Below are 22,949 nucleotides of genomic sequence, written 5' to 3' on the forward strand. Positions count from 1 at the left end.
TGCAGCAAAGCTATCAAGGAAAGTGCAATCAGAGATCCCTCAGGAATTGAGCCCCCCTGAATTATTGACCCCTCAATCCGGATCTAGGGATTTAGTTGGTATTATCTCTTATAATCTACAGCCTCTCTCTACTGAGTAGCTTTATAAGGACAGTGTGGTCCAGATTCTGAGTATCTGAATCTGTAGAGCCATTACCAGGCTACTACTCTACACAGCTATAGGGCCTCGATTAGACTGCTGGATATATTATTGATCTGCTACTAGACTGCTTTATCTACTATAGATCAGCTACTGGACTGCTTTATCTATTATAGATCTGCTATTGGACTGCTTTATCTATTATAGATCAGATTCTGGACTGCTTTATCTATTATAGATCAGATTCTGGACTGCTTTATCTATTATAGATCAGATACTGCACTGCTTTATCTATTATAGATCTGCTACTAGACTGCTTTATCTATTATAGATCTGCTACTAGACTGCTTTATCTATTATAGATCAGATTCTGGACTGCTTTATCTATTATAGATCTGCTACTAGACTGCTTTATCTATTATAGATCTGCTACTAGACTGCTTTATCTATTATAGATCTGCTACTAGACTGCTTTATCTATTATAGATCAGATACTGGACTGCTTTATCTATTATAGATCTGCTATTGGACTGCTTTATCTATTATAGATCTGCTACTAGACTGCTTTATCTATTATAGATCAGATACTGGACTGCTTTATCTATTATAGATCTGCTATTGGACTGCTTTTGTGCTTTTATAGATGAGGAATACCATCGGACTAAAAGCCGACTCTACGCCCTTCCAGTGTGTTTCTTAGATATTATAACACAGGTGTCTGGCCAGGTGGGTAGTGCAGGTGGGTAGTGCAGGTGGGTAGTGCTCACCACTCAACTCCACTGCCCCAAAAAGAACAGAATGGACCAACGACAGCTTCTCCCCAATCTCCATGGAAACATCTCCTCCTCCCCGGGCTCGGTCAGTGAAGCGCTGCTCTCCAGGACGGGCTTCACCATCCTGGCGGTGATCGTTGGTGTGTTCTCGGTGTCCGGAGTCTGTATGAACGTCCTGGTCATCGTGGTGACGATGAGACACCGGAAGTTGTTCCAGCCTCTGAACTACGCCCTAGTCAACCTGGCAGTGGCTGACCTGGGCTGTGCTCTGTTCGGGGGACTGCCCACTATGGTCACCAACGCTATGGGCTACTTCAGCATGGGGCGGCTAGGCTGCGTGCTGGAGGGTTTCGCTGTGGCTTTCTTTGGTGAGTTACCATCGAGGACCACTTTGGAAACAAGTGTTTTACTAAATACTTTTAAATCCTATCCTCTGAGAATACATTGTGCATCTAGTTGTATATGTTTTCACCCAATTAAATTCAATTAAATTCAATACAACAGTTTAGGGGTAGTAAATGGATGTGTCTGACTATGCAGAGAGAGTTAGATTTGTCAAATCTACAAGGCCTATTGATGTCAGTTGAATGGATGTGTTTGCTGGGTTATTGCATGCTTTTAATCAGGGCAAGGTGACCGGAAACATGACCGAATACAAACAGTGTAGCTATTCCCTCCGCAAGGCAATCAAACAAGCTAAGCTTCAGTATAGAGACAAAGTAGAATCTCAATTCAACGGCTCAGACACAAGAGGTATGTGGCAGGGTCTACAGTCAATCACGGAATACAAAAAGAAAACCAGCCCCGTCGCGGACCAGGATGTCTTGCTCCCAGGCAGATTAAATAACTTATTTGCCCGCTTTGAGGACAATACAGTGCCACTGACACAGCCCGCAACCAAAACATGCGGACTCTCCTTCACTGCAGCCGACATGAGGAAAGCATTTAAACGTGTTAACCCTCGCAAGGCTGCAGGCCCAGACGGCATACCCAGCCGCGCCCTCAGAGCATGCGCAGACCAGCTGGCTGGTGTGTTTACGGACATATTCAATCAATCCCTATCCCAGTCCGTTGTTCCCACATGCTTCAAGAGGGCCACCATTGTTCCTGTTCCCAAGAAAGCTAAGGTAACTGAGCTACATGACTACCGCCCTGTAGCACTCACTTCCGTCATCATGAAGTGCTTTGAGAGACTAGTCAAGGACCATATCACCTCCGCCCTACCTGACACCCTAGACCCACTCCAATTTGCTTACCGCCCAAATAGGTCCACAGACGATGCAATCTCAACGACACTGCACACTGCCCTAACCCATCTGGACAAGAGGAATACCTATGTGAGAATGCTGTTCATCGACTACAGCTCGGCATTTAACACCATAGTGCCCTCCAAGCTCGTCATCAAGCTCGAGACCCTGGGTCTCGACCCCGCCCTGTGCAACTGGGTACTGGACTTCCTGACGGGCTGCCCCCAGGTGGTGAGGGTAGGCAACATCTCCACCCCGCTGATCCTCAACACTGGGGCCCCACAAGGGTGCGTTCTGAGCCCTCCCTTGTACTCCCTGTTCACCCACGACTGGTTGGCCAAGCACGCCTCCAACTCAATCACCAAGTTTGCGGACGACACAACAGTGGTAGGCTTGATTACCAACAACGACGAGACGTCCTACAGGGAGGAGGTGAGGGCCCTCGGAGTGTGGTGTCAGGAAAATAACCTCACACTCAACGTCAACAAAACTAAGGAGATGATTGAACACCCCCCTATCCACATCGATGGAACAGTAGTGGAGAGTGTAGTAAGTTTTAAGTTCCTTGGCGTACACATCACAGACAAACTGAATTGGTCCACCCACACAGACAGCATCGTGAAGAAGGCGCAGCAGTTGCCTGGTACGGCAACTGCTCCGCCCACAACCGTAAGGCTCTCCAGAGGGTAGTGAGGTCTGCACAACGCATCACCGGGGGCAAACTACCTGCCCTCCAGGACACCTACACCACCCAATGTCACAGGAAGGCCATAAAGATCATCAAGGACAACAACCACCTGAGCCACTGCCTGTTCACCCCGCTATCATCCAGAAGGTGAGGTCAGTACAGGTGCATCAAAGCTGGGACCGAGAGACTGAAAAACAGCTTCTATCTCAAGGCCATCAGACTGTTAAACAGCCACCACTAACATTGAGTGGCTGCTGCCAACACACTGACTCAACTCCAGCCACTTTAATAATGGGAATTGATGGGAAATGATGTAAAATATATCACTAGCCACTTTAAACAATGCTACCTAATATAATGTTTACATACCCTACATTATTTATCTCATATGTATATGTATATACTGTACTCTATATCATCTACTGCATCTTTATGTAATACATGTATCACTAGCCACTTTAACTATGCCACTTTGTTTACATACTCATCTCATACGTATATACTGTACTCAATAACATCTACTGTATCTTGCCTATGCCGCTCTGTACCATCACTCATTCATATATCTTTATGTACATATTCTTTATCCCCTTACACTTGTGTCTATAAGGTAGTAGTTTTGGAATTGTTAGCTAGATTACTTGTTGGTTATTACTGCATTGTCGGAACTAGAAGCACAAGCATTTCGCTACGCTCGCATTAACATCTGCTAACCATGTGTATGTGACAAATAAAATTTGATTTGATTTGATTTGACATGTAGTGTACATGTTTGATGTTGTCCTTCCCAGGTATTGCAGGTCTGTGTTCAGTGGCCGTGATAGCTGTGGACCGTTATGTGGTGGTGTGTCGACCAATGGGGGCGGTCATGTTCCAGACCAGGTCAAGTATTCCATTTAACTCTGGTAACTGTGCATATACAGAGGGAAAGATAGCAGTTGCGTAGAAGTAAGGATACATGTGTGATGAAGTTAATTGTAATGTATTCGTACTGTAACATAGGCATGCAGTCGGAGGGGTGGTCCTGTCCTGGGTGTGGTCGTTTTTATGGAACACCCCGCCTCTGTTTGGCTGGGGCAGCTTTGAACTGGAGGGGGTTAGGACCTCCTGCTCCCCAAACTGGTACAACAGGGAACCAGGAAACATGTCTTACATCATCCTTTACTTCCTGCTCTGCTTTGCCATTCCTTTCTCCATCATCATGGTCTCCTATGCTCGCATCCTCTTCACACTGCACCAGGTGGGCATGGGATGTGTGTGTGTGTGTGTGTGTGTGTGTGTGTGTGTGTGTGTGTGTGTGTGTGTGTGTGTGTGTGTGTGTGTGTGTGTGTGTGTGTGTGTGTGTGTGTGTGTGTGTGTGTGTGTGTGTGTGTGTGTGTGTGTGTGTGTGTGTGTGTGTGTGTGTGTGTGTGTGTGTTTGTGTGTACTCATGTGTGTGTTTGTCCCAGGTGTCCAAGCTGAAGGTGTTGGAGGGCAACAGCACCTCCCGTGTGGAGATACAGGTTGTGCGTATGGTGGTAGTCATGGTGATGGCCTTCCTGCTCAGCTGGTTGCCCTACGCGGCCTTCGCCCTCTCTGTGATCCTTGACCCCAGCCTCCACATCAACCCTCTCATTGCCACGGTGCCCATGTACCTGGCCAAGAGCAGCACTGTCTACAACCCCATCATATACGTGTTCATGAACAGACAGGTGAGGGCCAACACATACAGTACACAAGGAAAGAGGAGACCTAGTCAGTTGCACAACTGAATGGATTCAACCGAAAAGTGTCTTTCGTATTTAACCCCTCTGAATCAGGGAGGCTGCCTATGGAGATACATGTCAGAGCCCAGAGAGCCGTTGTTGTTTCATTGGCTTGTTCAAGGGCAAAAAATAATGTTGCCCACCTTACCGGCTCTGGGATTTGAACCAGCAACCTCTTGGTTACAGGCCCAACACTAGTAACCGCTAGGCTGAGAGTTGTGTATAACAAGCACAGACACACATCCATTTGAAGTCGGAAGTTTGCATACACTTAGGTTGGAGTCATTAAAACTCGTTTTTCAACCACTCCACAAATTTCTTGTTAACAAACTATAGTTTTAGCAAGTCGGTTAGGACATCTACTTTGTGCATGACACAAGTCATTTATCCAGCAATTGTTTACAGACAGATTATTTCACTTATAATTCACTGTATCACAATTCCAGTGGGTCAGAAGTTTACATGCACTAAGTTGACTGTGCCTTTAAAATGCTTGGAAAAATCCAGAAAATTATGTCATGGCTTTAGAAGCTTCTGATAGGCTAATTGACATCATCTGAGTCAATTGAAGGTGTATCTGTGGATGTATTTCAATGTCTACCTTCAAACTCAGTGCCTCTTTGCTTGACGTCATGGGAAAATCTAAATAAATCAGCCAAGACCCCGGAATTTTTTTTGTAGACCTCCACAAGTCTGGTTCATCCTTGGGAGCAATTTCAAAACGCCTGAAGGTACCACGTTCATCTATACAAACAATAGTACGTAAGTATAAACACCATGTGCACACGCAGCCATCATACCGCTCAGGAAGGAGATGCGTTCTGTCTCCTAGAGATGAACGTACTTTGGTGCGAAAAGCGCAGATCAATCCCAGAACAACAGCAAAAGATCTTGTGAAGATGCTGGAGGAAACAGGTACAAAAGTATCTATATCCACATTTAAATTAGTCCTATATCGACATAACCTGAAAGGCCGCTCAGCAAGGAGGAAGCCACTGCTCCAAAACCTCCATAAAAAATGCCAGACTACGGTTTGCAACTACACATGAGGACAAAGATCGTACTTTTTGGAGAAATGTCCTCCGGTCTGATTAAACAAAAATAGAACTGTTTGGCCACAATTACCATCGTTATGTTTGGAGGAAAAAGGGGGAGGCTTGCAAGTCGAAGAATACCATCCCAACCGTGAGACACCGGGGTGGCAGCATCATGTTGCGGGGGTGCATTGCTGAAGGAGGGACTGGTGCACTTCACAAAGTGATGTGGATATATTGAACATCTCAAGACATCAGTCAGGAAGTTAAAGCTTGGTTGCAAATTGGTCTTCCAAATGGACAATGACCCCAAGCATTCTTCCAAAGTTGTGGCAAAAGGGCTTAAGGACAACAAAGTCAAGGTATTTGAGTGGCCATCACAAAGCCCTGACCTCAATCCCATAGAACATGTGTGGAAAGAACTGAAAAAGCATGTGCGAGCGAGGAGGCCTACAAACCTGACTCAGTTACACCAGCTCCGTCACGAGAAATGGGTCAAAATTCACCCAACTTATTGTGGGAAGCTTGTGGAAGGCAACCTGAAATGTTTGACCCAAGTTAAACAATTCAAAGACAATGCTACCAAATACTAATTGAGTGTATGTAAACTTCTGACCCACTGTGAATGCGATGAAAGAAATAAAAGCTGAAATAAATCATTCTCTGTACTATTATTCTGACATTTCACATACTTGAAATAAAGTGGTGATCCTAACTGACCTAAGACAGGGAATTTTTACTACGATTAAATGTCAGGGATTGTGAAAAACTGAGTTTAAATGTATTTGGCTAAGGTGTATGACCTTAGAGATCGCTTTAATTCTCTATTTGGTTAGGCTAGGGTGTGACTCGGGTGGGCAATCTATGTTTTCTATTTCTTTGTTGGTCGGGTATGGTTTTGTGGGCTGCCCCAAAAAATGGGGGGTAGCACACGGGGTGGTTGGCGGAGCCAGGGTTTAAACCAGAGCCAACTCCCCGTACTCACCGTGGGGAGCGTGTGACCGGGCAGGCACCATGTTTTACGGTGATACGCACTGTGTCTCCAGTGTGCATTCACAGCCCGGTGCGTGCTGTGCCAGCTCCCCGCACTTGCCGTGCGAAAGTGGGCATCTGTCCAGGACGGGTGGTGCCGGCTTAGCGTGCCTGGTCTCCAGTGCACCTCCTTGGTCCAGGATATCTTGCGCCGGCTCTACGCACTGTATATCCGGTGCGCCTTCACACCCCAGTGCGTCCTGTGCCAGCTTCCCGCACATGCCGTGCGAAGGTGGTCTTTTGTCCAGGATGCGTTGTGCCAGCTCTACACTCCAGACCTCCAGTGCGCCTCCACAGTCCAGTATATCTTGTGCCAGCTCCATACACCCGGCCTCCAATACATGTCTCCAGCCTGGTACGTGCTGTGCCTGCTCCACGCACGAAGCCTCCAGTGATGATCCATGGCCCAAAGCCTCCAGTGACGATCCATGGCCCGGAGCCTCCTGTGATGATCCATGGCCCAGAGCCTCCTGTGATGATCCATGGCCCAGAACCTCCAGTGATGATCCATGGCCCGAGCCTCCTGTGATGATCCATGGCCCGGAGCCTCCAGCGACGGTCTGCAGTCCAGAGCCTCCAGCGACGGTTCCCAGTCCGGATCCTCCAGCGACGGTTCCCAGTCCGGATCCTCCAGCGACGGTTCCCAGTCCAGATCCTCCAGCGACGGTGCCCTGACCTTAGAGATCCTTTTAATGACCTATTTGGTTAGGTCAGGGTATGACTAGGGTGGGAAATCTATGTTTTCTATTTCTTTGTTGGACGGGTATAGTTCCCAATCTGAGGCAGCTATCTATCGTTGTCTCTGATTGGGGATCATACTTAGGCAGCCTTTTTCCACCTGTTGTTTGTGGGATCTTGTTTTGGTACTGTGCTGTTTAGACCTAATAGACGTTACGTTTCATATTTGTTGTTTTTTCGGTGTTCATTTAATAAATTAAAATGTACACCTACCACGCTGCATCTTGGTCCGATCCTTCCATCAACGAGCGTAACACTAACTGACCTAAGACAGAATTGTTACTAGGATTAAATGTCAAAACTGAAAAACTGAGTTTAAATGTATTTGGCTAAGGTGTATGTAAAATTCCGACTTCAATTGTACATACAAACACACAACACTGTGGTCTTCATATTCATGAGCATAGGTATGATTGTGTACTCTATAAAAAATCTGAGATACATCATAGAATCATAATTTGAAAGATGGAATATGCATTTTGTTATGTACTGTTTAATAATGAGTATTATCTAGCTGGTGGAGTCCATGGTGTTACTGTGTTTTCTGAGAGTGTTATCTAGCTAGTGTAGTCCATGTTGTTACTGTGTTTTCTGAGAGTGTTATCGAGCTGGTGTAGTCCATGTTGTTAATGTTTTTTCTGAGAGTATTATCTAGCTAGTGTAGTACATTCAGTGGTGTAAAGTACTTAAGTAAAAATACTTTAAAGTACTACTTAATTAGGTTATTGGGGTATCTGTGTAACGGCGTTCGTCTGTTGAAGGAAGAGAGTCGGACCGAAATGCAGCGTGTTTGTTACTCATGATCTTGAATGAAGAAAATGAAACGATACATGAAATAACTAAATACAAAAACAACAAACGGAACGTGAAACCTATTACAGCCTATCTGGTGAAACTACACAAAGACAGGAACAATCACCCACGAAATACAAAGCAAAACTCAGGCTGCCTAAATACGGTTCCCAATCAGAGACAACGAGAATCACCTGACTGATTGAGAATCGCCTCAGGCAGCCAAGCCTATACAACACCCCTAATTAGCCGCGATCCCAAATACTACAAACCCCAATACGAAAAACAACATATAAACCCATGTCACACCCTGGCCTACCCAAACATATAACAAAAACACAAAATACAATGACCAAGGCGTGACAATTTGTGCTTTATTTTACAATTTGTAAAAAATAATTTTACTACTTTTACTTTTACTTCACTACATTCCTGAAGAACAAAAGGTACTCTTTACTCCATACATTTTCCATGACACCCAAAAGTACTCGTTACATTTTGAATGCTTAGCAGGACAGGAAAATGGTCCAATTAATGAATTTATTAAGAAAACATCCCTGGTCATCCTTACTGCCTCTGATCTGGTGGATTTACTAAACACACATGCTCCATTTGTAAAAAACTAATTATAAAAACAAGTAAATAGTGGCGCCTGGTTTGCTTAATATAAGGATTTTAAAATTATTTATACTTTACTTTAGATACTTAAGTATATTCAAAACCAAATATTTTTTTACTGGGTGACTTTCACTTTTACTTGAGTAATTTTCTATTAAGGTATTTTTTACTTTTACTCAAGTATGACAATACGGTACTTTTTCCATCACTGCGTCCATGAGTGTGTTGTGTATCTGTCTCTCTCCAGTTCCGGGACTGTGCTGTTCCTTTCTTGCTGTGTGGTCTGAACCCCTGGGCCTCAGAACCAGTGGGCTCTGAAGCTGATACCGCCCTGTCCTCCATCAGCAAGAACCCACGAGTCTCACCCCAATGACAGCAACTTTCTATTTTTTTGTACAATGTAAAGTTGCTGTTATAAAATATAGTTTGATGTGCAATATTTGGTTGTAACTGTTTCAAGAATACTAATAAAAGTATAGTCCATGATATATGGACAGAGACATCTCCAAGTGTATTGGAGATCATTAGTGTCACAAGGGCTTTAGGTGGATCCGGGTTCCTAATCTTAATCTGATTTACTACAAATATATTTAAATCACCTGCTGCCATATCCCGGTTTAATCTAATCTAAATTAAATGCATCTAAATGGATAACATGATCAAAGGGAGCAATACAAAAGTAATTGCTGCAATCCATGAATTCACGAAAGAAACAATTGCTGTTTTTAACATTGCTTTTATTGCCTCACACACATGTAAATGACAGCAAAAGAGATTATAATGTGTGGAAGTTAAGTGCAGAACCCTCCCAACCTACACCCTGACCCCCTCAGTCTCTCAGACGTTTTCTCCTTCAACCTGGAAGAGAAGGAAGCCACTGAAGGTGCTGACGTTTTTGAAAGCATTACTGGTCACCTGGAAACCAGACGGTAGGACCAGGTAAACGATGTCTCCTTTGGCCAGCTGCAGGGTGGCCCCGTTGGATGCAAAGTCTTCATTGTCCCCCTTGTCCTGATACTCATAGACCAGAGCTACCTGCTCTTGGTTCTTGTAAAGGGCCACACCGATGTTGGCCTCCTTTTTCCAGGCATAGGAGGTGAAAGTGAAGTAGTAGACTCCATGTACTGGTGCTGTGAATGCTCCTGTATGTGTCGACAAGGAAAAAATTCATGAGAATTTCTGATTTATAAAGCATTATTAAACTATTTATAACGGCAAGTTATCCTACTCTAAAGGTCCCGCTTTATTAGTAGTGTATCTTTATGAATCCTTATAGAGCATGAAATACAGTTATACATGATTTGTTACCCATTGATATGTAGTTCTTATAAAGCCAATATGTTATCTGGGAATGTTTCAGCCAGACAAAGCAAGAATTATATGGGAAAATGTGGATGCAGTGGGAGTTGTCTATGTAAATCGTAATAATATTTCAATGGCTGACCTGTCTGGGGGCTGAACGCGTTGCCAACGTTGGTGATGATGTGACTGTGGACCAGTTTGATGTCTCCCTGGTAGGGCCCGGTGTTGCCGTAGCCCTCATTGTCCTGGATAGGAGGTCTCAGGGCAGCTGAGAAGGCCACACCTACAGCTGAGTATAACAAAACAAATAAATTAGTTGATTTCAGTAGATTTGACATTTACATGTTTTTGCGCCCATCACCCCACAGACATGTTTAACGAGCAGTGGCTAAAGAGTAACACTTTATTTGGATAGTCCATGCTTTACAGAACTATCAGTAGCATTTCAACAAACTATCTGCTAACCCTAACCCTAACCCTAGCTCTAAGCTTAACCCCTACCCTAACCCTAACCTTTACCCTTATTCTAAACCTAACCCTAACCCTAACCTTTACCCTAATTCTAAACCTAACCCAAACCCTAACCTTTACCCTTATTCTAAAAACAAGGGCTCAATGAGCCCCAGCTGTGGGCCAATATGGGACTAATTGGACGGGGAAGGAGAATTTGACCATAAAGCTCACCTCGTTGTCTCTTCACTTGTGAAAGGTTGTGTGGCTTAATGGGTAGCACACTTGACTCACAATCAGACTGTCAGTGTTTGAGACCCACCTGGGTAATCCATTTTTGTTTCCACAGGGGCCTGGTAACCCAAAAAAGGCCCATAGGCCCATAGGCCAGAAAGCCACTGGCCTGGCCTGGGACAAAAGCCACTGCCCTGGCCTGGTACCTACATATCCCTAGCTGGGTTACATGTCTTTATCTGGGCATCAGAGGACACAAACAGGCCTCAAGGCCTTATATGACCTAGCAGGGTTACATGCCTTTATCTGGGTATGAGAGGGCACAGACAGGCCTAAAGGCCTTACATCCCTACCCGGGTTACATGCCTCTATCTGGGCATCAGAGGACACAAACAGGCCTCAAGGCCTTATATGACCTAACCGGGTTACATGCCTTTTTCTGGGCATGAGAGGACACAAACAGGCCTCAAGGTCAGGACTCTCTCTCATGGGATGAAGGGACAGACAGGCCTAAAGGCCTTACATCCCTACCCGGGTTACATGCCTCTATCTGGGCATCAGAGGACACAAACAGGTCTAACGGTCAGGCCTCTCTCTCATGGGATGAAGGGACAGACAGGCCTAAAGGCCTTATAGTCCTACTCGGGTTACATGCCTTCATATGGGTATGAGAGGACACACACAGCTTGGCCACTCTCGCTCTGGGCCTATGGACTCTGGACTTACCCACAAGGTAATAGCTGGGATAGAGCACCTGCCCAGGACAAGGCTCAATATCCTCACACCACCAAGCTGGGAAACATGGATCAAAAGTTAGGACAAATCGGGCGCCGAAAGGGCTGGTCAAACCACTAAATCTGTCGGCGGCAGAAAATGTCAAAAGTATCATGGTTGCGAGGGGCTCACATCCCTCAAAAGTGTCCATTACTCATTTTCTATTCGGGCTGAGCAGTTTGGCACCTCCCCTGTCTCTCTTGGACATGGAAGTCTTGTTGTCAAAAACCAGGTTTATGATTTCGTGCCGGTACCTGTCTGGTCGACCCGCCACTGAGTGTGTCATCAACAAACAGGCCAAATTATCGACATAAGCCCAGAACCTCCCAGGGCTTCTGTGCATCCCACCATTGGGGGTCAAATTCAGCCAAAACGTGAATAAATCAAAAAGTACACCAACAATCTGGATGGGGGGATTTTTGCACGAAAGGGCACATATAGACAAGCATTTCCATTGAATTAAAACCGTTTTTGTATAAAACTTTTTAATAGGAAATTGTGTTTTAAGTTTTGGGAAAAAGTGCATGTTACAGGGCACATAGGTGCCTGTGGATGCTAAATGTTTTTCACATGCTGTAATTGTTGCCCATCACGAGAGAGGGTATGAGACGAAATTTGGGACCTCTAGCCCTTCGGAAGTATTTTTAATCCTTTTTTGAAAATGACAGAACTTGGTCGAAAAAATGACAGAGTACACTTTTCACAGCCGTGCACCTGGTGATTGAAAATAGGCACCTGGTAACCCAAAAATATTATTACGGTTCTAAATGCACTTACCGGTGTTCCAGATATTCATGCCCACTATGTGAGCACCCTACTACGGCCCTATATCCATGGGGGGCCGTCCTGAGTGCTTTATGGACGGTTTAAAATATTCTGATGGATGCAGATTGTGATATACATCCGTGCAACTGGTGATTGAAAATAGGCACCCCTAACCCAAAAATAAAAATACGGTCCTAAATAAATTTACCTGGAATTTTGGGGTTCGGGGTGCCTATTTTCAATCACCAGGTGCACATGAAACATAGTGTTATTTTTGAAAAGTTTGGACTTCGTAAATTTTCACAACTATGGAGGATTCTAAAATAGTTGTGAAAATTTACTAAGTCCAAACTTTTCAAAAATAACACTGTTTCATGTGCAACTGGTGATTGAAAATAGGCACCTGGTAACCCAAAATAAAACACATTTTTAATAATTTTAATGTATAATGACACAAATACAAGGGTGAATTTCAAACAAATATGCTTTATTTAATCAGTTAATCATGGATTGATTTGTCCCTCAAACAGTGTCCGGGCCTGGCTGGCATTTTTGGGAAAATTGTGGTACCGGTATTGCCGTGCCTGCATTTCCAGAGAGTGACACATATGGTCAGCAACAGTTCCCCGGTCTGTAACCGAGCCTTGGTTAAAGTTCAATGTGGCAACACTGCGTCGAATTGTACCGAAGGTCACTTTACTTCCAATGCCAAACTCTGCAAAGATTTGCCCCACATACTCACACAGATTATCGTACGGTTGACCGCAGGATGTGAAAAAGAAGAGTTCTGTGTCTGAGGTCATTCCACTCAGATGAGGCCTGATTTGATGGAATCGTTTAAGCCAAGTGTATTCCTCCTGACATAGAACAATTCTGCACTCCCTGAAGCTATAGTTTGTTTTGTGGCTCGCTACGCACATCTGATAACCCCCACCTTCCGAGGTTACTTCAGTGAAATCACTGTCACTAAACATGGTGACTGGGGATCGTCGAGTGCCATTAAATATGGCCAACCGGCTGGACATGAGAGCTGCAAACCTACGCCTGTCAGAACACGTGGCACGGACCTCCAGCCTACTGAGAACTCAAGGAATGGCTTGATTGCTTAGCTCAACAAAGCGTTTTAACTCCGCAGCGCTGAGCACCTCGTCCCTGCAGCGTTGGCGGAATTTTGCCCTATGTGTTGCCTGGCTCTGCCGCGAGTCCCTGTCCATCTTCGCCAAGCAGAGTAACATCTTTCGAATTCCAATGACCTTATACCATTTGGCAGGAACTGAATAAGATAATTCAGGAAACCTCGAACATCGGCTCGGTACATTTTTAACGTGGATGGTGCCAAACCACGGTCGTCACATTGACCATACCACTCAGACACACGTCTGTAGTTATCCAGAAGACACAGTCCTTCATCGGCCTTGCCCTCCGACATAATGCGGAGGAATTCCCGTACTCGGGATATACTGGTGCGACTATTGTCAATTCGTTTAACTGAAGGGTGTCTACCCACAATATAGTGTTCATATTGCGTCAAAATTGCATTACTCCAAACCTCAATTCTGGACGGCACGCCGCCGTCTTCATCACTCTCGCTCTCCGTGAAAGTCGCCACGACGCAGCCTTGCTCCCTCGGTGAGCACAGTTCACTACCGACCTGACTGGTTGGCTGCACCGCCGCCGACGCACCTGCCGTCTGATCACCCTCGTCCACCAGCTGCTGCTCCACGGACAACTCACTTTCAAAACACTGCAAAATCACAGGGTCCATGATTCGGGCTGCTGTCTCTCAGTCGAAAACCGGCTAAATTGCATAGCATTCCTCCATTCCATAGTACCGGACTTAAGTGCATGTACAGACTTGAAATGTCGGTCTTGCCGCATGATATTCTGTTTACAACAAAGCCCACAGTCACGTCTTGGTCTGCTGCTCATAGCTTCTCTCTCCTGCCTTCCTCCGTGTCTCTTTGTTTGCTCCACGAAACAACCTAACCCTAACCTTTACCCTTATTCTAAACCTAACCCTAACCTTTACCCATATTCTAAACCTAAACCTATCACTAACCCTAACCTTTACCCATATTCTAAACCTAACCCTAAACTTTACCCTTATTCTAAACCTAACCCTAACCTTTACCCATATTCTAAACCTAAACCTAAACCTAACCTTATCCTTAGCAAGCAGTTGCTCATCAACATATTTGGTGATCTTATCTGTAGAGCATCTACAGATGAAACATCCAGATTAGCCATAAAGTGTGAGTGGCTAAAATTAGTTGATGTTTTTAGTGGCGGTAAAACGTAAACCAAACCTACGTATTTAAGGTTTATCTTGGCCCATAGACAGACAACTTTCAAGTTGAGTAACCATTTAACTTGTTATGGCTGCAATCCCGCTAACGGGATCGATAAGACAACTGCCAGTGAAAGTAGAGGGCGCCAAATTCAAACCACATAAATCTCATAATTACAATTCCTAAAACATACATGTGTTTTTTTATCATTTTAAAGGTCATCTTGTTGTTAATCCCACCAAAGTGTCTGATTTCAAATATGCTTTTCAGCAAAAGCACTACAAACGATTATGTTAGGTCTCCACCAAACCACAATAAGCACAGCCATTTTCCAGTGAAATATAGCATTCACAAAAAGCAGAAATAGAGATAAAATTAATCGCTAACCTTGAATTATCTTCATCAGATGACACTCATAGGACTTCATGTTACACAATACATGCATGTTTTGTTTGATAAAGTTAATATTCATATAAAAAAATGAGTTTAGATTGACGTATTAGATTCACTATTTCCAAAAACATCAAGTGATTTTGCATAGCCACATCGTTTCAACAGAAATACTCATCATAAATGTTGATGATAATAATAAGTTCTACACATGGAATTATAGATATACCTCTCCTTCATGCAACCGCTGTGTCAGATTTTTAAAAACGTTTACGGAAAAAGCAACCCATGCAATAATCAGAGACGGAGCTCAGAATTGTAGCCAAATTAGCTGCCATGTTGGAGTCAACAGAAACCAGAAAATACATGATACATGTTTCCTTACCTTTGATGAACTTCATCAGAATCTAGTCCTAGGAATCCCAGGTCCACAATAAATGTTTGATTTGATCGAAAATGTCCGTTATTTATGTTCAATTAGCTACTTTGGTTAGTCACAAAGTCACAAAACGCGTCCACTATAACGTGATGAAATGTCCAAAAGTTCCGTAACTGTAACGCTTGTCGTCTGGGGAATGAGAGGAGGACCAAGGTGGAGCGAGGTAAGTGTTCATATTTTAATAAACACTGAAAACAAAACAATAAACAACCAACGAACAGTCCTGTAAGGTGCAACACAACACTAAACAGAAAATAACCACCCACAAAACACAATGGAAAACAGGCTACCTAAATATGGTTCTCAATCAGGGACAACGATTGACAGCTGCCTCTGATTGAGAACCATACCAGGCCAAACACAGAAATAGAAAATAATAGACAAACTAACATAGACAACCCACCCAACTCACACCCTGACCATACTAAAACAAAAGACAAAACAAAGGAACTAAGGTCAGTAACAGTCAGTAGAAACATGTCAAACAATGTACTGAATCAATCTTTGGAATGTTGTTTACATATATCTTGAATAACATTCCAACCGGAGAATTAGAATGACTTCAGATGACCGGTGGAACGCAGGTCCTTCCCATGTGAACATGCATAGTGAAAGCATGGTCAACTCGTGACAGTGGTGACTATTTCCTGTCTCATTCGACCCCCCTTCACATTAGAGTTATCAGACAAACTCATCCATATCTCGCTGTAATTTCAATGAGAGCTTGGTTGAAAATCTGCCACCCCCAGAAAAAATCCAAACAGGAAGTGGAATTTCTCAGGTTTTTGCCTGCAATATGAGTTCCCTTATACTCACAGACATAATTCAAACAGTTTTAGAAACTTCAGAGTCTTTTCTATCCAATACTAATAATAATATGCATATATTAGCAACTGAGACTGAGCAGCTGGCCATTTACAATGGGCACCTTTTCATCCAAGCTACTCAATTCTGCCCCTGCAGCCATAAAAATGTTAACATTCATTTTTAAAATACTTAACTTCCCCTTTAAATTCAAATAAACTTATTTTAGTCATATCAGATAATTAATTATTGGCCATTGTTTTGTCATTGTTCATTTTCTGTGCATGTATATAATTTATATATGGTGCACCTAGTTACTATTATATTAAGAAAAATATATATAAAAATCCAAAGAGACTTACAGTTGCGTGACTTTTTCAAGTCCTCAACCTCCCTCCTCAGGTTCCCCACCTCGGCAGACAGGCCAGAGAAAAGGGTAATGAAAGGGTCACGGGTGTCATCAGAGATGGGTTGCTTGTTGGTGGAATCTTCTGCCTGTCCATAAGACAGGCAAACAATCACAATCAGCTGGAGAGGAAGCATCATCTTCTTCGTCTTCTTCATCATTGTCTTCATCTGGACCTGCAAGAGTCTGTGGAGTTGGGTAGTTCCATGGACTTGTTTATAAAGGGTGAGGTCATGTGACCAAAGTAAAGGACTTAGGAATTACATGTTGAGTGTGGAAATTAGAACACATACATTTTAACTGGGACTATTCCTGCCCTCTGTACAAACACATTTGTTGGGCCTGGGCCAAATAACACATAAGTATCTGCAAGAGCAAACTTCAACCTCATTTCCCGAAAATCTTTTCAACTGTTCAATTACAGGAAAACTTCTGTCAATTATTGCTTCATTTTTATCTTCTATTGATTTGTAAATATAGTATCATGCAGTCAATGATATTCAGTCTTTTCGTCAGTCCACCACATCGCATTGGACTGAGAATCTAAATACAAGTCTGAAGGTGACACAACTGCCTCTAGTTCTCAGGTATCATAACCGTGGCCACATCCCAATTATCTCTCCTTCCTCCCAAAGTGTGCACTAGTTCACTTCCCTTCACCGACTTAACAGAAAATGACTGTAATAAGAAACATGGAAACACAACTCTATCCCGTACCTATACCAATCCACAGCGTTTACATTTTGTTGGAAGTAGTGGACATACAGATCACACACTCAGAACAAACAATACATCAGTCACAAAGCCCTAACATGGAACCCACATGGCAAACACAAAAGAGGAAGACCCACCTGGAGACAGCACAGGGCAGGAGATGAAGGCAAAGGGTCTGACATGGCAACGCCTGGAGCAGAAAGCACAAGACCAAAAGGGATGGAGGCGATTCATCGATGGCCTGTTTACCTCAAAGAATACAAAGGCCAAAGTAAGTGAACGAGTGGACATTTCAGGAGGAAGAAGATATTATTGGGACACACCCTGTGACTATGCATGCTACTTCTTGTCTCACCACGTCTCAGTATGTCAGGCATTAGAGAGTTGATACTGAGAACTACAGGGTATAATTAATAAGTAAGGCAAGAGGGGGTGTGGTATATGGCCAATATACCACATCTAAGTGCTGTTCTTAGCATAATGCAATACGGAGTACCAGACAACTGCCCTTATATTGGCCAGATACCACACCCCCTCGGGCCTTATTGCTATTATAAACTGATTACCAAAGTAATTTGAGCAGTAAACATAAATGTTTGCCATACTCATGGTATAAGGTCTGATATACCACGTCGGTCAGCCAATCAGCATTCAGGGCTGGTACCACCCAGCTTACAATATACCGTATGTCTAGAGCATCCTGAAGCTACATCTTATCTTTGACCCCTCTCACTCTGCTCCCGTTGTGCCACTTGGTCTGATATCAGCCAGCTTTTTAGATCTTCCGGCACTGACAGAGATGGCCGCCTCGCTTCGCGTTCCTAGGAAACTATGCAGTATTTTTTACGTGTTATTTCTTACATTGGTACCCCAGGTAATCTTAGGTTTCATTACATACAGTCGGGAGGAACTACTGAATATAAGAGCAACGTCAACTCACCATCATTTACGACCAGGAATATGACTTTCGTGAAGCGGATCCTGTGTTCTACCTTCCACCCAGGACAACAGGTCGGATCTCAGCCGGCAACCCAAAACAACGACGTCGTAAAAGAGGAAAACGAAGCGGTCTTCTGGTCATGCTCCGGAGACGGGCACATCGTGCACCACTCCCTAGCATACTACTCGCCAATGTCCAGTCTCTTGACAACAAGGTTGATGAAATCCGAGAAAGGGTAGCATTCCAGATACTGTAAAGTTCTTTGCTTCACGGAAACATGGCTCACTCGAGACACGCTAACGGAGTCGGTGCAGCCAGCTGGTTTCTTCATGCATCGCGCCGATAGAAACAAGCATCTTTCTGATAAGAAGAGGGGCGGGGGTGTATGCCTTATGATTAACGAGATGTGGTGTGATCATAACAACATACAGGAACTCAAGTCCTTCTGTTCACCTGACTTAGAATTCCTCACAATCGAATGTCTACCAAGAGAATTCTCTTTGATTATAATCACAGCCGCATATATTCCCCCCCAAGCAGACACATCGATGGCCCTGAACAAATTTTATTTGACTCTATGCAAACTGGAAACCACATATCCTGAGGCTGCATTCATTTTAGCTGGGGATTTTAACAAGGCTAATCTGAAAACAAGACTCCCTAAATTGTATCAGCATATCGATTGTGCAACCAGGGCTGGTAAAACCCTGGATCATTGCTATACTAACTTCCGCGACGCATATAAGGCCCTCCCCGGCCCTCCTTTCGGAAAAGCTGACCACGACTCCATTTTGTTGCTCCCTGCCTACAGACAGAAGCTAAAACAAGAAGCTCCCGCGCTCAGGTCTGTTCAACGCTGGTCCGACCAATCTGATTCCACGCTTCAAGACTGCTTCGATCATGTGGATTGGGATATGTTACGCGTTGCTTCCAACAACAACATTGATGAATATGCTGATTCGGTGAGCGAGTTCATTAAAAAGTGCATTGACGATGTCGTACCCATAGCAACGATTAAAACATTCCCAAACCAGAAACCGTGGATTGATGGCAGCATTCGCGTGAAAATGAAAGTGAACCACTGCTTTTAACCAGGGTAAGGCGACCGGAAACATGACCGAATACAGACAGTGTAGCTATTCCCTCCGTAAAGCAATCAAACAAGCTAAGCGTCAGTATAGAGACAAAGTAGAGTCGCAATTCAACGACTCTACAGACGTCTACAGACGTCTACAGTCAATCACGGATTACAAAAAGAAAACCAGCCCCGTCGTGGACCAGGATGTCTTGATCCCAGACAGACTAAATAGCTTTTTTACCCGCTTTGAGGACAATACAGTGCCACTGACACGGCCCGCAACCAAACCTGCGGACTCTCCTTCACTGCAGCCGACGTGAGTAAAACATTTAAACGCGTTAACCCTCGCAAGGCTCCAGGCCCAGATGGCATCCCCAGCCGCGCCCTCAGAGCATGCGCAGACCATTTGGCTGGTGTGTTTACGGACATATTCAATCAATCCTTATCCCAGTCTGCTGTTCCCACATGCTTCAAGAGGGCCACCATTGTCCCTGTTCCCAAGAAAGCTAAGGTAACTGAGCTAAACGACTACCGCCCCGCCCCGTAGCACTCACTTTCTTTATCATGAAGTGCTTTGAGAGACTAGTCAAGGACCATATCACCTCCACCCTACCTGACACCCTAGACCCACTCCAATTTGCTTACCGCCCAAATAGGTCCACAGACGACACAATCGCAACCACACTGCACACTGCCCTAACCCATCTGGACAAGAGGAATACCTATGTGAGAATGCTGTTCATCGACTACAGCTCAGCATTTAACACCATAGTACCCTCCAAACTCGTCATCAAGCTCCAGACCCTGGGTCTCGACCCCACCCTGTGCAATTGGGTACTGGACCGCCTACAGGTGGTGAGGGTAGGTAACAACATCTCCACCCCGCTGATCCTCAACACTGGGGCCCCACAAGGGTGCGTTCTGAGCCCTCTCCTGTACTCCCTGTTCACCCACGGCTGCGTGGCCATGCACACCTCTAACTCAATCATCAAGTTTGCGGACGACACTACAGTGGTAGGCTTGATTACCAACAATGACGAAACGGCCTACAGGGAGGAGGTGAGGGCCCTCGGAGTGTGGTGTCAGGAAAATAACCTCACACTCAACGTCAACAAAACAAAGGAGATGATTGTGGACTTCAGGAAACAGCAGAGGAAGCACCCCCCGTTCCACATCGATGGGACAGTAGTGGAGAGGGTAGTAAGTTTTAAGTTCCTCGGCGTACACATCACGGACAAACTGAATTGGTCCACCCACACACTCAGCGTCGTGAAGAAGGCGCAGCAGCGCCTCTTCAACCTCAGGAGGCTGAAGAAATTTGGCTTGTCACCAAAAGCACTCACAAACTTCTACAGATGCACAATCGAGAGCATCCTGTCGGGCTGTATCACCGCCTGGTACGGCAACTGCTCCGCCCACAACCGTAAGGCTCTCCAGAGGGTAGTGAGGACTGCACAACGCATCACCGGAGGCAAACTACCTGCCCTCCAGGACACCTACACCACCCGATGTCACAGGAAGGCCATAAAGATCATCAAGGACAACAACCACCCGAGCTACTGCCTGTTCACCCCGCTATCATCCAGAAGGCAAGGTCAGTACAGGTGCATCAAAGCAGGGACCGAGAGACTGAAAAACAGCTTCTATCTCAAGGCCATCATACTGTTAAACAGCCACCACTAACATTGAGTGGCTGCTGCCAACACACTGACTCAACTCCAGCCACTTTAATAATGGGAATTGATGGAAATTGATGGAAAATATATCACTGGCCACTTTAAACAATGCTACTTAATATAATGTTTACATAACCTACATTATTTAGCTCATATGTATACATATATATTGTATTCTATATCATCTACTGCATCTTTATGTAATACATGTATCACTAGCCCCTTTAAACTATGCCACTTTATTTACATACCCTACATTACTCATCTCATATGTATATACTGTACTCGATACCATCTACTGTATCTGCCTATGCCGTTTTGTACCATCACTCATTCATATATCTTTATGTACATATTCTTTATCCCTTTACACTTGTGTGTATAAGATAGTAGTTTTGGAATTGTTAGGTTAGATTACTTGTTGATTTTACTTCATTGTCGGAACTAGAAGCACAAGCTTTTTGCTAATCTCGCATTAACATCTGCTAACCATGTGTATGTGACAAATACATTTGATTTGATTTAGTTGTCTGTATTTTATTTCCTTCAAAAAACGGTTTATCTGGACCTATGTCCATGTGTCATAGTACTAAGGCTTGTACCAATATTTACAATGGTGTGTAAGTATGATAAGGGTGTTAATGTTAAACAATGCGAGAACATTGGATGAGAATGAACCTACTATAAAGTCAAATATTTCTTTATCTATGGAGGTTTTCCTTGGAATGGAGGATTTGTATAAAAAGCTACTTCTGTTGTAGAAAATATTAAATCAAATTCTTCTTTGACACCGGAGCTTGTAAATTCAATTAGACTTTATTACAAAAGTAACAGAAGTGGAGCCTTTCTGTGGAAAAAAACAGCCTCCTCATTCTTACTGCTTGGCTTTTATACAGTTTTACCCTTCCATAACGTCATCACCCCACTTTACGAATCATGTTGTCTTACTTAGTTTCCATTCTCTTATTGGCTCAGACATTGGGGCATAGATTCTATTGGTAGCATGACATGCATACTCCCACTGGTGCCTACTGATTAGCTAATTTTCCTGTCCAAAGATCTTCTGAAGTTTAGACCATTGTTGTCTATGTATGATTAACCCATGTGCGTGTACAGTAGCCTTCACAAGATCAGATGTGGCCCAGACCAAACATGTCTTGTTGGTTTGTCTTGCCTCATCAACACAGATTCTGCTTACGTTCTGATTTTTACATGTCCAATGGTCAATTTGATGTTGATCTAGCTTGGACCCACATGGGTTTAACCTTCATTCAGTTTACACATGTATAATATTTAAACTTTTATTGATTATTCTTTCTACTTCAAAGAGAACAGTACAGGTTGCTGGAAATCAACACTAGTCATGAATATTCACCTACACTTCCTTGTGCAAATAACGCTTGAATATGAACATTACAGATGTACCATAGCTTAGGATGGTGCTCTCTCTTGAGGAAAGTGTCTGTAACCAGGATGGATCCGTGGTGAGACAGATAGCAGAAGTAACCACCATCTTCATCCTCCTTTACATCTCACCATCATCTTCATCCTCCTTTACATCTCACCCTCATCTTCATCCTCCTTTACATCTCACCCTCATCTTCATCCTCCTTTACATCTCACCATCATCTTCATCGTCCTTTACATCTCACCCTCGTCTTCATCCTCCTTTACATCTCACCCTCATCTTCCTTTACATCTTCATCCTCCTTTACATCTCACCATCATCTTCATCCTCCTTTACATCTCACCCTCATCTTCATCCTCCTTTACATCTCACCATCATCTTCATCCTCCTTTACATCTCACCATCATCTTCATCCTCCTTTACATCTCACCACCATCTTCATCCTCTTTAGATCTCACCATCATCTTCATCCTCCT

At 44.0% G+C, this 22,949-nt stretch overlaps 2 protein-coding genes across 2 annotated transcripts; one reads left to right on the top strand and one right to left on the bottom strand.

The window, feature by feature from the left end:
- Window positions 1–193: 193 nt before the first annotated feature.
- Window positions 194–9,691, top strand: parapinopsina (parapinopsin a). The gene is made up of 5 exons (XM_046364968.1): window positions 194–1,279; window positions 3,638–3,728; window positions 3,849–4,086; window positions 4,295–4,537; window positions 9,053–9,691. Exons 1-5 carry the CDS (start codon window positions 937–939, stop codon window positions 9,176–9,178), a joined length of 1,041 nt encoding a protein of 346 aa, XP_046220924.1. The 5' UTR covers window positions 194–936; the 3' UTR covers window positions 9,179–9,691.
- Window positions 9,526–16,853, bottom strand: LOC124045582 (complement C1q tumor necrosis factor-related protein 3-like). Its single transcript, XM_046364967.1, has 3 exons — window positions 16,614–16,853; window positions 10,250–10,396; window positions 9,526–9,947 (listed from the first exon to the last, which is right to left on the bottom strand). Exons 1-3 carry the CDS (start codon window positions 16,825–16,827, stop codon window positions 9,643–9,645), a joined length of 666 nt encoding a protein of 221 aa, XP_046220923.1. The 5' UTR covers window positions 16,828–16,853; the 3' UTR covers window positions 9,526–9,642.
- Between the last annotated feature and the right edge of the window lie 6,096 nt (window positions 16,854–22,949).

The sequence above is a fragment of the Oncorhynchus gorbuscha genome, linkage group LG10, assembly GCF_021184085.1.
Source record: "Oncorhynchus gorbuscha isolate QuinsamMale2020 ecotype Even-year linkage group LG10, OgorEven_v1.0, whole genome shotgun sequence".
In the NCBI taxonomy this organism is placed as follows: domain Eukaryota; kingdom Metazoa; phylum Chordata; class Actinopteri; order Salmoniformes; family Salmonidae; genus Oncorhynchus; species Oncorhynchus gorbuscha.

Excerpts from the sequence above, each read along its gene's own strand:
- parapinopsina (XM_046364968.1), top strand. The coding sequence starts at position 937 with ATGGACCAACGACAGCTTCTCCCCAATCTCCATGGAAACATCTCCTCC. Across the intron at positions 3,729-3,848 it reads GCGGTCATGTTCCAGACCAG|GCATGCAGTCGGAGGGGTGG; the intron begins GTCAAGTATTCC and ends ACTGTAACATAG. Across the intron at positions 4,538-9,052 it reads ACGTGTTCATGAACAGACAG|TTCCGGGACTGTGCTGTTCC; the intron begins GTGAGGGCCAAC and ends GTCTCTCTCCAG.
- LOC124045582 (XM_046364967.1), bottom strand. The coding sequence starts at position 16,827 with ATGAAGACAATGATGAAGAAGACGAAGAAGATGATGCTTCCTCTCCAG. Across the intron at positions 10,397-16,613 it reads CTTGAAAAAGTCACGCAACT|CTGTAGGTGTGGCCTTCTCA; the intron begins GTAAGTCTCTTT and ends TGTTATACTCAG. Across the intron at positions 9,948-10,249 it reads CGCGTTCAGCCCCCAGACAG|GAGCATTCACAGCACCAGTA; the intron begins GTCAGCCATTGA and ends CGACACATACAG.